We start from the raw sequence: 15,297 nt of genomic DNA on the forward strand, positions 1-15,297 counted from the left end.
GTGATTTTTTAATTCACACTAAGTACCGACATATGCAGTTTAAGGATAGAAGTCCAGCCCTCATAAATGAGAATAAAATGCATGTTAGTGTAAAAAAATAAAATAATAATAATAATAACATTGGGAAAAAAATATTTTCTTGTTTGGGGGGGGGTGCAATTACTTGATTATTTGATAGAATAACTGATAGGCTAATAGAGTCTAAAAATATTCGCTTGTGACAGCCTTATACAGGCCCGTTACCAAACTGTTGTCTCGCGGGACCAAACTATGAACCAAAACAGGATGATTCAGTGATGCAAATGCAAGTGATATAAAAACATTCTGTCACTTTAAAAACAACAACAATCTGAGATTGTTGTGAAAGCAGCAACACAAAGCAGGCGCGAGAGTGTCGTGCTTACACAAATGATGTGTTTGCATTGTAATAACTGAAATGTGAGCACCCATGCGGCGGCATGGCCAAGCTTGACTGTCAGGAGCGCAGTGAAAGCAGGAAGTGTGCCACTGAAAGGGGCCAACAGCCAAACTTATGTTTTCCTCCTTTTCCTACGAGGGAGCGTTAGAAAGAGGAACAAGCCTACCGGTAGTTTCTTAATCACGCGCGCATCAGAGTAGAAACCCCGTTTGGCCGAGCACCATGTTATACTTACTCATTCACATGCCACTTTTAGGACACTAAACAGAGTTTGATTTTTGCTTTGGCACCTGAGATTCCTTTACAAGAAACAACAACGTGTGAAACAAAAAGGGAAAGCTTTCTTTTAGCACTTGAAACTAGACCTCACTTCCTGCGTCCTGGTAACTGCCATTCACAGCTATGCGGAAACATCGCTAACACGAGACTTTCTTCTCTTTTATGATCAGTGCTGTGGTCAGTGATCTGCCAATATTTTCTCATCAGTAGCACATCTGACACATTAGCTAGGAGCTACAACTGAAATCTCTATTGTTGCAAGCCAATGTCCCAAATTCTACCTTTACAAAGATTGTAATGCTGCTGATTGTAGATTGCCGTGGCGTAGAACTGCACTGCATCATGGTGAGGGCAATTTTGTACCTAAACGAGTTCAATGGACCTAAGTTCATGAACTAGTTTCTATTTTGGGCGAGCGTTTTCTGCCCGATGAATGTTATTGAGAACGGGCTCATTCTAGCAACTGAAAGGGTTTCGAACGAAGGTTCATTTTCATTCAAGCGTCCCAGGTCTTGTTAAGGACTTCCAGGACAAAAACCAGCTGAACGCACTATATACGAGCCTTCATATGTCTTTCACGTCTGGGTATAAACGCCATTTTTGGAAACTCATTCAGTGCTGCCGCCATTCATGTTTACGTCGCCGTTAAGCGAATCACGAGGTGCGTTCAGTGATATATATATATTTTTTTTTAAATGGCTCTGAAATCATGAAAAATAAGGCCGGCCTTATTTTGTATTAATTGTGTGTGTGTGTATATATATATATATATATATATATAGTTAATTTTAAATCATTATTGTTGTTATTATAATTTCCTTGCTTGTTTGTCATTAAATTGTGTTTCTTATGTGATATGGATCCCCTGGGTCTGAAATAATGAAGAAAGAGCCGCAAGACTAGCCTGATTTATATGGAGCCTTCTACACTCGAATGAAAATAAACACCTTCATCGGAATAAACAGGCCGAATCCAAAGGGAATTTCATTCGGTTTCACAGGGGTGGAATATTCTTTTTGCCAAACTGATCAGAAGTAAATTTTCACCATGTATACCGTCATTGATGATAGAACTCGAAAAATGCGTGGTGACGTCATCGTTTACGCACGACATAAATAAGGCGGCTCATGACGGAGCTCATATGCGATGGAGATCTTGTTTCCAACTACACGTAAATTGTTTTATCAAATGTTTTTAAAATATTCAAATCAATTCCAACTACTGTGCTGAATAGATGACGGTCCTGCATCTTGATAAATGACGTGACGTTCACGACGAAGTGCGCATGTCATATGGGTATTCCAATTAAATGTAGTGCACATTTGTACACCAAATCGGAATGCACCGGCTCAAAAGCATTATCAATAGAGACTTGTTTCACTGTTGTTACCTTTCGAGTCACTCGGCTGTCATGTGTCCAGCAAGCGTTATTATCTCAGGATACAAACAAAGGAGAAGCTCAGTCATATTGCTTGTGTTTCCTTGAAAATTACGGGACATGTTTCAAGCAACACTAAACAATAAAATGTCCTTTGTATTTAACAGTGACACAAATTAATCGGTGCACGTCTTCAAATTTTTGTCTCTGTCGCAACCCCTCCGCTCATGCAAACGTCAATGCAAGGTGAATTGCAAAACTGTGCTCCATTAAGGGCGAATTGTCCCGTGTACCGTCCAATATGTCAATATGTCAGATCATTTGGTGGAGTTTCAGACAGGTAAATATTTTGTAATCAACCACATCTCATTTTGCAGAAAAAAGTGTTACACCTTTTTTTTTCTTTTTTGGCTTTTCAGAGATGAATCGGAAAATAAGCGAGTTTTGTTTCGAGGCGGGGTGGCGACAAGTTATTTAAGAAAAAAAAAACGCTTATTCCCACAGCAAAGTCTCTTTTAAATAACGTGTGTAAATTTCTTAGGTGTATGTGGTTTTATGTATTTGTAGTGTTTCAAGAATGTATGCATCGTGTTCGTCAAGCCTCAAACGAAAAACTTTAAGGCACATGTGAAAGATGAAATATTTTCAGAATTTGAACCTGGTAAGGAACAGTAAAATACATGTAAATACTTCAAAGAAAAAGTGTTTGTTGGATGTGCGGATGATCCGAATGGTAGCACCTCTGCCTCAATATGAGCCAGGAAATCCCACTATAGGGACCATAAAAAAAAGCCATCAAAGTCAATCAATCAGGTCCAAGGTTATAGCACAGTTCTGCAAGCACAATAATAATTTTTTTTTCTGTGAATACCTTTCTGATCAAAACGGAGCATTATTACTATTATGAAGACCGTACTTACCATCTCCATTTTCACCGTTTCCGTGTGTCCTCGGGGATGTTCCTCTCTGACTTCGCTGTTGCTCTCGTGGTCGAGGGGTGAGCCGATCCTCTTGACCAGCGAGGGGGTTCCGTGGAGGGGCTCGTCGTCCGAGTCCGAGTCCGGCAGCGGCGTGGGACTGATGTCCTCCAAGCCTGTGCTACAGGGTCGGGAGTTTTGCGCGCCGCCGCCCATGTACGGCGGTATGGGGGAAAGCTGCGAGGACGAGGAGGAGATGGGACTCCCCTCCATTCGCACCTCAGTGTCCGAGTCTCGCTCCGCCAGGAAGGGCAGTTTAGTCCTTTTCTCCTTAAGGAGCATCTCGATGCGCGAGTCCAGGCTATTGCGCTCGGTATCGGCGGCGGGCGAGCCGGGCGACGGGCAGTGCTCGGGCATCAGGGGAGGTGGTGTGCTGGGATGGGGACCCGGTTCCGGCGGGGGCTCTGGGATGGGAGGGGTTTCCGGTCTGTCCTTCAAGGGCAAAAAGTCAGTGGGTGCTGCCAGAGGTGGCTGAGGGGGTCGCTGGTACTCGCCCTCTCTTTGGGACGGGTGGTGAAACGTGGCGTCCGACGGGGGAAACGCGGGAGGCAAGGGAGCTTGGTAGGGCGAGAAACCCGACTTGAAGTTGGGCGTAGCGGGGGGAGGTGCCGTGTAGGTGAAAGAGGGAGGCGTAGGTGGGGGTTCAGGCGGGGTGAGGCGGTGCTGCTTAAAGGGCGCTTGCTCAGACGTCGTACTCCGGTACATGTTGCTGCGGTACTGAGGCCTCTCCGGTCTGCGATTGTACGCATCCTGGAACTTGCTCTCGTGTCTCCGCGACTTGTAACCACCGGAACTCTCCGCCCGGCCGGACTGGTACGCGGGTGTAGACTGGCGACTGGAGTAGCTGGAGTCTTGGGAGAAAGGGGTGCCCGCTTGGCGTGGCGTCCCCTGGGACTGGGGGGTGTCCTGCCTCAGGCTGGAGTAGCCGGTCTCCAGGGACAGCGGCGTGGTAGAGGTGCTACTGCCGGGCGGCACCGATTCCGCCACGGCCGACAAGCTGCTCTCAGACAACCTGCGGATGGGCTCGCACGCCTTCGGGGGGGGGGGGGGCAAAAAAACAGAAACATTTCAAGCGGAAGTAATGTCAGGAGGTCAAAAATTCCTGTTATATCGTAAATGTCCATATCTTCTAAGTATTTGTGTGCAGATTCATTTTCGACTTCCTCGGAAAAATACTGTCGCGAACCTACCGAGCACTAGAGTAGCTAGCTGCAAGCCACTAGTACCGTATTCTACCATTTAATTAATGACAGCGTAATAAATGTATCATATTAAAGTAGCGATTGTACATACTTTCGGGATGGTGTTGTGTTTATGTTAGTGGAAACAGTATATGATGGCAATATAAACTGCGGTAAGGACAGCAGATACTGTTGGGTCTGGTGACGGGACTGCTATCACTGACAGCTTGCCGGAGGCCTGAAAGAGCTGTGACGGCGCTTCAAAAGTAAAAGCCACACAAATCTTAGGGCAATGAATCCATCACAAATGGACTGCTCTGGTTGACCAATTGCGATCGAGTCAATGCTCTGAGAGTGAAACGACCTGGATGAATGAGAATATTCACGGGCAAAAGCCTAATAAGGCATTGATGCTCAATGGTGGAGCTTTTATTTGGAACTTGGCAGTAACGTAGGCTTCTGCGGGTGTTGCTGTGATGCTCTATTTATTTCTTCTTAAATTCCGTGTTGCTTAATATGAACGATCTTGTTGCGGTGGACTTGACTTCAACTTTTTGACTGGAGTTGCACTGTTTGAACTCAAACTTGCTAGAATATTGTCCAAACCGTCATGTAATCAACCCAAAGTTCTAGTTAGCATGGAGACTAGCATACAGAGGGAGCCCGATATCCTTTTTTTTCCCCCCGCGCTTGGTCACGTGACGTTTGTGACGCCTGAGACGTTGTTTTCAGTCGACAGCAGACGGCGATATTAGCCAAAAATGGATGCCTCCCGGAATAGGTGAAAATGGATTAATTTCTCTTCGTTCACTCACTGCTCCCTCCTCTCCATGCAGGGTTGCACTCTATAGCAGAGGTGGGAACAAGTCACAAGGAAGTCTCAAGTCTTTGCCCTCAAGTCCCGAGTCAAGTCGCAAGTCCTACACTTTTGAGTTTCAAGTCCTTTCAAGTCATTGTACCAACTAAATAAAAATCTCTTTGTTAAATTAATGTATATATTATATACTGCAGTTATACATTTGACATACTTAAAAATCCATATTTTTTTATCAAAACTAATTTGATAAACAACATTTATAAGAAAACAAGGGGGCTGATCAAAATGTTTGCACCTTCAAAAGCATAATTAATAGTAGGTTTTCACTTATTCTATGAAAATGTTATGCTATGAGTTAGACTGTCTCACTTTATTTCTGAAGTGACATTAAATAAGTCACAAATAACAGTTTGCATTCAGTCGTGCTGCAATTACATTATTACGATTATTCTACTGACAATTCTATCGGAATAATCACATATAAGGATAAACTATATTTTTTGCTTGGTTAAAGCCCAATGATGAATACGCAAGAGAAAATGAGACATTCACTTAATGAACATCCGATTGGTTTCCTCTTTTCGAAACTCAACAGTATTTTTCTTAAATTCACATCGTGAATATAGCAGGAAACTGCATTTTCTTGTCTACCAACATTTCTCGTGAGGCAATTTCAAACACAAATACAAATAGACCTCAGTTTAAACGTGCTATTTTTGTGAGCATCAAAAACACAAGGCATTAATTGTCACTACTTTTTGCTGTGCTTTGTGGAAAAGTTTTAGTGGCAGTGGCACTGAATTTCATCACTAACCATTTGGACGCCACTACAAAATGGCATAACCACTATATAGTGGTTAGTGAGTGATTTCGGACACATCCTCCGTTTAATCCTTATTCCACAAACACAATATTAATTAGAATATCAGGTTTAGATTAGTGGGCGTACATACAACATATTCTTGTCCATTTTTCCCCCTTTCCTTCCACTTTAAACACGAGGGATGTGACGTTTGCGAGCACATTTTATCCAGACCTCTGAGGACAACGTTTAACCCACAAAGGCTCATCTCAATAAACTAGGAGATTGTAGAAATATTCATTTATTTCGGTCATTCAATTCAAAAAGCGAAACTAATTTTACACAGCGTACCATTTTCAGGGGTTGTCATAGCAGAATTTTAAGACTGCCAGTAGAACAATCTCGTTTTTCTTTATGAATACAATGCAATGCTGAGGTATCGGATCCAGACTAGCTATCGGCAGATACTCAAAATCAAGTGGCTTGACTTGGACTCGGGTGCAAAAAAGATGAACGGCACATCCCTAGCCAAAAGGAGGTCAAACGCTCATCACGCTGGTGTCAGTGTATCTCGGCAAACTTCAGCTCAGTGGGGACCCTAAAAGGATGAAATCCTCGGTGCTTTTTTGTGATGCAGAATTAAATTCAAATGTTTACTTATTTCAGTCGTTCAATTCAAAAAGTGAAATTCATGTATCAGTGTTTTTTTAAACACAGGAAAATATTATTCAGAAATATTAAACATAAATTATTTAACATTTATGCAATATTCAAACGTCTTAAGATGGTAAATTTGTGTTTTTGCTAGCTGTAAGCAATAATTAATACATTTTTAAAAATCGAATTCAATATTTCAATGTATGTAGTGAGTTTGTACGAGTTTAACTATTTCAATTGAACTACTGAAATCAATTACGTTGAACACGATATTCTAAGACATTGTGATGAACCTGTACAATAGTGATGTGTTCAATCACTGCGATATGTATAACTTCAGTATGAATGCCCACATAAAGCTTAAAACGTCCCTGTAAAAAAAAAAAGTTCCCCACCCCTGCGTTTAAAAGGTAGCACTTCTGAGATCCTAAACCGAGCACAAACAACAAAACATTTCCTTCAAATCGAGTCACATTTAACAGCAAAATGGCTTTTCATTTGTTTGACCATTAAGGGAAAAATTGGGCATTAACATGTGAACTGTGTAATGTAAACATCCCTGGAGAAATACTACTACTATTCCTAGAATGTTGAAAACAATCATTTGAAAAACCTCCTTGGCAGAGGTAAAAAATGAACTCCCCGACTTGCATATCATGACACTGCATAGGGGGAGGATATTGGACTATAAGTTCAAAGTGCATGTTTCAAAGCCTTTGAAACAGGAAAAAAAAGTGGTATGGACTCTGAAGTGTGCACGCTGACCTCAGCAATTCAGCGCAAAGGCTCACATTGCAACAGGTTACGACAAAAGGGCCTATTGGAAGCAGTAGTCGGTTTTCTTTCTTACCAGTAAGGCTTCAGCCAGGCTGCGAGGGGAAACTTCTCTCGCTTCCTCCCCGCCGACCGGCACCGTCAGCGGCGTGTAGCTTCCATTCATCAGGAGCTGGAAGTACCGAAGGCGATTCTCACCTGAGGAGCAGTAAACATAGGGGAATCTGAGGCCTGGTTCAGAAAGCCGCCTTTGTTACACTTCATCTGGCATTGTTCCTACTGCAGTAACATCTGAACACTAAAGTCGGCATGTGGAGGCGCTGAAAAAACTACTACAAATAGGGATTTTATAAACTAATATTGACTATTTATGACTGCTAGTTTATTATTGAAGATTGTTTGCACTGGTGTAGGACTGCACCCAATCTTTGATTCCTGTAGTTGAAAGCAACATGAAAAGGAGCTAAAACATTTGAAAGCGTATTAAGAACACAGCTAGAGAATGCGATTTCTGTAGCAATTGTGTGTGACTGAAAAATCTGAAGCTGAACTGAAATGCTGTGCAATGTATTGAATTGTTGAAATGTTAAATGTGTGGAATGGTTTGAATCAGTCGAGAAATGTGGAAGGAGGAGGTTAATATGTCTATTCTCTCTTTAACTTGAGAATTTTACAGTGGATATACAGGAACATGGGGAATAGGAAACCAGTGGTACCTTCACTCACGAGTGACCCGACTTAGGAGCAGAGCTCGGACAATTTTTTTGTCTCGAGTTGTTATATAAATTTGAGTTACAAGCGATAGATGGTGCCAGTGAACTTCACATCAAGAAGCAGCTTGGCAGATACTGAACAATTCTTCAAAAAAAGGCTTCAAGCCGTTTATCACCGTCCCCAGCTGTAGTATACTGTCGAAATAAATGTAAAACTAAAAGAATTACAAATTTTGCATTTACACAAACCACATTAACTTTGTCTTACAAACGTCTGCTAGCCTAATGTTAACACACGATGCAAAACACCATGGACTGGCCAACGAAACTAGCATCGAAGTCGCGGTGTTATAACACTTTAAGTAACGGACATTTGAACACCAACAGTGCGTCAACAGACAGACAACATAATACAGGCATACGGTATAGTCTTTTGCCGCTACAAAAAAAACAGAATACTATTACTGCAGCTTACTGAACAGTTGTGACCATCTTCGCGTATACATGTGTGTATATATTATACTGCCACCTGGGGGCCAAGGCACGCACACCAGAAGGAGTCAAAATTATGATACACAAACTTTTATTTTTTTACATTCTATTTAATTATGTGATTACTGTATGGTTTTATAACATACAACACCATCTAGGGTTATTTCTCGAACATACTGAATTCGAGGCACGAGTCAATTCAAAGCCCCACTACTGTTCCAAGACATCCTGAATGATCTGAACAGTTTCAAGTTTAAATGGTTTGGATGGGTCAAAAAATACAACCACGCATTTCAACTAAATGTCTAATCGACATACAAGTGACTGCAGAGTGGATTTGCACTTTGGGGGCACTGTCAGGTTGTTTAATGTTTGGTTACAGGACTGAAATTAGGCTCACTGGGGAGTAGACGGACGGCGCCCTCAGCCAGGGGCTTGTGGGAGCAGGTATTACATTCAATGAAATTCAATTTGCCTTCAGTTCCCAAGCAATGCAGGTGATCACGTGACAGCCGTCACCCAAAAGCAACGCAGACGTTATGCGTTCAGATATGGCAGTGTCAGAGCATGCGACCGGAGTTGTTTACCTTTGGGGTCCAGCTCCACGTGGATGATGTTTCCCATCACGGACGTGTTGTGCAGCATCTGCACGGCCACCTTTGCGGCTTTGACGCTCTCGAAGACCACTTTGGCGATGCCCAGGTGCTTCTTGTTCTTGGGGCTGTACAGGATCTCCACCTCCTCGATGTCGCCAAACTTTTTGCACATGTCCGTCAGGAAGCCCTCGCGGATGTTGTCATTCAAGCGGGCGAACGTCACCTCCTTTGGCGGCACGGGGCCAATGTAATACTCGTCGATCTTGGGTCGGGGAAGCGGTTGGAGAGAGAGAATTTGATCTGGCATGCCATGCAACTCCAAAAACAAAAGCTTGGAGGGGCTATTTTTTTTTTTTTTTTTTTTTTTAAAGCTCACAAATGCCGCTCATATGTAGTGTTATTAAGCATTTGTTCATTCTTGAAGTATAGTATGGCCCTCAGAGGACTTTAAATAGGAACTACTTTTAACATGCAGCGCAACAGTTGTCCAAGAAATCCCTACAGATGCTGCTAATTTGTAATAATAAACATTTGTTTCATTGCCAAGATATTAGTACCTCCACTATTAACACGCAGCACAACAGTTGTCCTAGAAAAGGCCTAAGATGAGCAAGGGGGTGTGTCTGGAACTTATGACAACCCTCGGTTTCCCCCCTCCACACACACCCCAAGAAGAACACTTGCTGTCAGGTTACCTTAAACTTGGGCACCGGCAGATCCGTTTCTTTGTATTTGGTCCACAGGCGACCGATCCTCGGGTCTCGGACGCTGTCCACCGGTGGCATCCCGGGGTTCTGTGGAGGAGGCAGGAGCGCATTGCTGTCATCCGCCTAATTACTCTCTCACTCCGATGACAAGTAAACAAAGAAGTGTGAAGTCGCTTTTGCTTTTTAGATGATGGAGGAGGCTGCGTCCGGGGGAGCGAGCCCCCGTCATGGAGGTCTCCTCCTCGGTTACTCTGACCGGCGGCGGTCCACTTACGGGCATGTTGAAAGCGTGTCCATCGTAGCGAAACAGCTTGTGCGATCCCTTCTTGAGCGCCGGGTCGATGATCAACTTGAAACTTCTCCAGTGGTGACTGCGCTTCTCCGCCGAGCCAGGGTGACTCTCCGTGCCGTTGGCCAGCGCTGAAAGCACACACACGGGAAGGCAAAGCCGAGCTAACGTGAGGCGGCGGCGGCGGCTAAAGCACTGACGCTCGCTCGCTCGATCCCGTTCCCGTTCCCACCAGTTACCCACCACCAACACCTTCCTCTTCCGCGACACTTCCACCAAAAACGTTACACATGCGCGACTCCGTATTGCTCGACAAGGCAATTAATTGCGAGAGACGTGGAGAAAGAGGAGGAAAAAATACAAATAAAATCTTACTTGAACTCTGCTTTCTGCCATGGTCCTCGCACAATTTGTTTCTCTCCCCCGGCTTGGACATGTTTCGCCCCGATCGAGGGATTCTTGTTGAATCAGTGAGATAAAGGAGAGTCGCTTTTAACCCTGATCACATTACATGGTTTAGCTGGAAGAAGAGTATAAGTGGCTCGTTTCTGCGCGAGAACCCGCACATATTGTGTGGCTGCCGCTCGAGTCTGTGCTGCTGTGTGGAGCTTCGGTCGGCTACGGTATAGGTAGCTTCTTTCTGTCTCTCCCACAATACACAGCTTAGCTTAGCTGACGCTTTGGCCCCACGTCTGAACGACATACACACACTTTCGCCACGACAACTTCAACCCCGTTCGTTGCATAAAGACAAAAGCGTCGCGTAACGTGATACGCACACAAAATCCTGGTTAAAATATACAGTGCGCGTCTGACTTTTTAAAAATTATTGTTATTATCATATATGTTTCGGTGTCGGGTTTACCGTCTCAACACGTTTGTGACGAATCTGCATCCTCTCGCAATGTCCAAACAGACAAACGTTCGATCAAAACTCATTAGAATCGCCACCGAAATGTGAATTAAAAAAAAAAACATCCAACGGCAATTTCTTTGTTTTTAAACTAAGAAAATGCTTTAAATGTGAGTATATATTTTAATTACAAGACAGATGTAAGCTGGTAGCTGATGCCTTTAATAAATGCATCGCAATAAACAAATACTGTAGTGTCTTTCCCATCGCGAACGTCATCTGACGCCATGTTTACGTTTAACATGATTTTACTTATTTTGGGTAGTTTTTTATGGCAAAAAAAAAAAAAGCATTTCGTTTGACACTGCCTGCCAAACCTCATGACAATCGCCAGCGAAATGTAAATAAACGATCTGGTAGCACAACAACTATTTAAATGCCTTTTTAATAAAGACAGATTTGAGCTGCAGCCTTTTGATGTATTAATGAATTTAAGTAAATTGAAAGTGAATTTCCCTTCTTGATGAATTCAAAAAGTATATGTATCACTTCAAATCTGGTCTGAGTATAAATCATTTTACTGTAATACTATCTATTTACAGTAGATAAAAAGTCAACACACCCCTGTTCAAATGGCAGGTTCTGTGATATACAAAATTTGATCAAGAAAATTCATTTGAAAACTTTTTTCAACAATAATGTGACCTATTTCCTGTACAACTCAATTGGAAAAATATATATATTTTTAAGAGGGGAAGTAAAAATAACTGCATTCAAACTCATCTTAAATGGGAGTCAGCACACACACATTGGCACCATTTCAAGTGCCTTTGATTAATCCGATTCATAAAGTTGAGCTTTTCGACTTAGCTTTTCCTGACTTTTTTTTTTTTTTTTTTTTGCAGAAGCCTGAATGTTTTGCGCTAACACTGACTGGTATTTGGAACTGTTCATAATTCCCTCCACCTTGTCTAAGGCCCCAGCTCCAGCTGAAGAAAAATGTCCCCGAGGCATGATGATGCAGCCACCATGTTTCACTCGAGGTATATGGTGTTCATTTAGTAATGAGCAGCCGATACTTGCCAGAAACTCCAGCAGTTCCTTCAATGTTGCCGTCGGCCTCTTGGCAGCCTCCCGGACAAATTTTCTTCTCATCTTTTCACCAATTTTGAAGGGATGTCCAATTCTGGGTAATGTCACTGTTGTGCTCTATTTTCTCCATATGATTCTGACTCTCTTCACTGTGTTCCATGGTATATTTCATGCCTTGGAAATTCTTTTGTACACTTCTCTAGATTGATACCTTTGAACAACGAGATCCCTCTGATGCTGTGGAAGCTCTTTGCAGATCATTCATTGCTTGTACTGTAAGATATTACTTCAAAAATGTCAGGAAAGAACTACTAGAACATCTGAACTTTATTTGGGGTTAATCTGAGGCACTTTAAATGGTGGCAGCTGTGTGCTGACTCCCATTTAACATGAGTTTGGCATGTGATTGGTTAATTCTGAACACAGTCACATCCCCAGTTTTAAGAGGGTGTGTACACTTGCGCAACCACATGATCTTAACTTCCTCTTTCTTTTTTCATTTGAATTGTACAGATTATAGGTCACATTACTGGTGGAAAAAGGTTTTGAAATGATTTAGCTTGGTCTAATGAGTTTACAACACAAAAACCTGTCAATAGAACGGGGGCGTAGACTTTTTATAATGCACTCTATCTATCTATCTATCTATCTATCTATCTATCTATCTATCTATCTATCTAATTGCTTTTAAAACAAGAACCCTATACAATGTGTGGTATGTATTTTAATACAGCAGACCTTTATGTAGCTGGTGCCTTTAAATGCACCACAGACAACAGAGTACTAAGTTGTTCTCACCGGCTTGTTATGCGATGCCATGTTTGCATTTAGTTTCAAAGGATTTTATCTATTTTTTGGGTTGTTTTTTAGGGCAAGTAAGAGGTTCTGTTTGACATTGCCTGCTGGGTTTTCTTTTTTTGTTTTTTTTGTTTGCAGTCCTCGAGCAATTGGCTGGTTACCACCAGGCAGCCCGGCCAACCAATCAGCGCGGAGCAGAAAGAAGAGAAAGAGGAGCCGTCTGCTATTTGAGGGAGGCACAAGAAGTCCTTCAACACACAGCAGAGAGAGGGGGCCTGAAAGCTCTCTCTCAGCAGCCATTTTACGAAAAAAAAAAAAACAAAAAAAAAAAACAACAACAACACAGGGACTTAATGGCCTACATGGGTTTCCTTTGTTCCAAAAAGGGATCTTACACTCGATTTCCTCACCTCTCACGGACTATGATAAGATCCTATGATTGCTTCCTTTGAAAGGGACTGAGAAGAAGGAAGAGAATGTACTGGATGTAATTACCCCGTGAACATTTTCAGCCTTTTTTCCTCTGCTTGGAATCATCCATCTTTGTTTTAAGCCAGGCCACACGGCATACCCATATAATAGTAGTTTTGTCTTTTTAAAATAAATGTTTTAAAACACAGCTTAATGACTTTGGGAGGGGGAAGAAAAACATCAAATCTGAATGTATAGTTGAGTGAGGCCTTGTATGAGTAGCAATGAGTAAGTCCAATTTTCTGATAATCTAAAATGTTTGTAATGTGAATAAGGCATGCAAGTTATTGTTCATTAAACTGTTGTCTCCTAGAACTGAGTAAAGTTTTTGTAGTTTCGATCTTTATTCAAAATGTTGGTCTTTATATGAATACTAGTGTTGGTCATTGGTGGCCTTTTTATGTGGGCTACATTTTCACCATTAAATTGAGCACCCAACTGCTTTGATTAATGGCTCTGAACATTTTCTCCCACAACAGAAACTGATGGATTTTGGGAGAAAGCTCTGGGCAGGATTGATTTGTGCTGCTCGATTTTCCATTTAAAACAACCAAATGACCTTGCTTCAAGGGCACATTTAATTTCCCTAAACAGGGCTATCTATACTCGACAGCCCCTGCAGTCAAAGGGTCGAGAGCCAGAGGACAAGGGACTACGGTTGACGATATTTACCTCAAATGCAGTGAACGGGCCTACATGATGCAGGGGCAAGAGGGACGATTTCAGCTCCATCTTCGGCTCCTCCAGCAATGTCATTAATAAGGGATGGGGAAACGTCTCCTGAAAAGGAAGGGATCCGTTAGCACAAAAGATACGAGGCTCTTTCAGAATAGCCAAAAACAAAAGAAATCATGAGTGCTTCTTGCCATTGTGTCCCTGGCTGCGAATAATGCATCTTCAACCATCATCTGTTGGGGCAATATGCAAACCATCTCTCTCTCTCTCTCTCTCTCCTTGAAGACAGGATAAGAGTCACCTTAAAAATCTCTTCCACGTCGACCATTCTCACTAAGTGTCAACACATTAAAACTACAAGGAAATGTGGTTTGGAAAGGTAATGGATTTTTACACTTTTCACTCACTTTTGCCTGTTTTTTAATCTACATGGAGGCATTCTCCCAAGTGGACAGTTAACACTTGTCAAGTGAGAGTCATCAACACAGTTTTCCATAGCAATGTATGTAACATAATACTTTTGTACAGTATTTGTCAATAATATAGACTTACAGCTGGTATTCAAAATATGTAATCCACGCCTGTAAAACGTAAACGAATCTTAATGGGGAGAAATCTTGGGACTTTTCACTGCTTTTCCCAATGTCCAATAGCCATTTAGGTGGCGTGTAGGTTTCAAAGTGTCGAGCAGTTTGTCGACTGTGCCCGCTCTCAAAATGGCTTCTCGGCACACACACGCGCTTGTGCTTCAGACTGGGTGGGTGAGGTTCTCTCATTCAGGAGGAAGAGCACTTCGAGAAGGAGGTGGGGGAGGGGAAATTCACGACGTTTCCACACTCAAAACAGGGCGTTTTTTTGTTGAGTTCTTTTTTTTTTGTTAACTCCCCATGTCATTTTAACAGGAATGGACGTACACGGTCGAGGTGAATTGACGAAGAATCGACGAAAGAGGGAAATAAAAGATGGCGACGGTTGGATCTCCCTGACTCTCCCGAAGCGGAAGGTGCGACGGTAATCCGAGAGCTGTGGCGGGGGTTGCCATGGCAACACGTTGCCATATAAGGTCATGGGACGTCTGCAGCGGCTCTGTTGTCTGGTTGACCGAGGTGGAAATAAAAATACCCTCGAAAATAATGTCACCGGACGCCGGAAAATCCATGTAAAAATCCATTAAAACAGAATACACATGCTCGTTTGGCGTGTCTGGGGATTGGAGACGACACAAAGGTAGTCTATTGTGTTTGACTTGACGAGCGTGTGTCAAGAGGCCTGTTTTTCCGGCTCGCCATGTTTATTTTGGGCATTCCGCCATTATGCAGGTCACGGGA

The 15,297-nt window shown here is 42.6% G+C and overlaps 1 protein-coding gene across 8 annotated transcripts in view; it reads right to left on the reverse strand.

The window, feature by feature from the left end:
• setd1ba (SET domain containing 1B, histone lysine methyltransferase a) overlaps positions 1–14,117 on the reverse strand; it is a 28,323-nt gene extending 14,206 nt beyond the window's left edge. For 5 of the 8 annotated variants that reach the window (XM_061697753.1, XM_061697755.1, XM_061697754.1 and 2 more), the window contains exons 1-7: positions 10,946–13,122; positions 10,456–10,538; positions 10,066–10,211; positions 9,780–9,878; positions 9,076–9,346; positions 7,360–7,481; positions 2,996–4,084 (exon numbers count right to left, since the gene is read on the reverse strand). In XM_061697753.1, coding sequence (XP_061553737.1) covers positions 2,996–4,084; positions 7,360–7,481; positions 9,076–9,346; positions 9,780–9,878; positions 10,066–10,211; positions 10,456–10,538; positions 10,946–11,058 — 1,923 coding nt within the window. In that variant the 5' untranslated portion in view covers positions 11,059–13,122. Of the gene's footprint in view, positions 1–2,995; positions 4,085–7,359; positions 7,482–9,075; positions 9,347–9,779; positions 9,879–10,065; positions 10,212–10,455; positions 13,123–13,966 lie in introns of those variants that run through there. The other 3 variants (XM_061697758.1, XM_061697760.1, XM_061697756.1) reach the window with 3 other exon arrangements.
• Positions 14,118–15,297: the final 1,180 nt, after the last annotated feature.

This window comes from Phycodurus eques, chromosome 15 (assembly GCF_024500275.1).
Source record: "Phycodurus eques isolate BA_2022a chromosome 15, UOR_Pequ_1.1, whole genome shotgun sequence".
In the NCBI taxonomy this organism is placed as follows: Eukaryota; Metazoa; Chordata; class Actinopteri; order Syngnathiformes; family Syngnathidae; genus Phycodurus; species Phycodurus eques.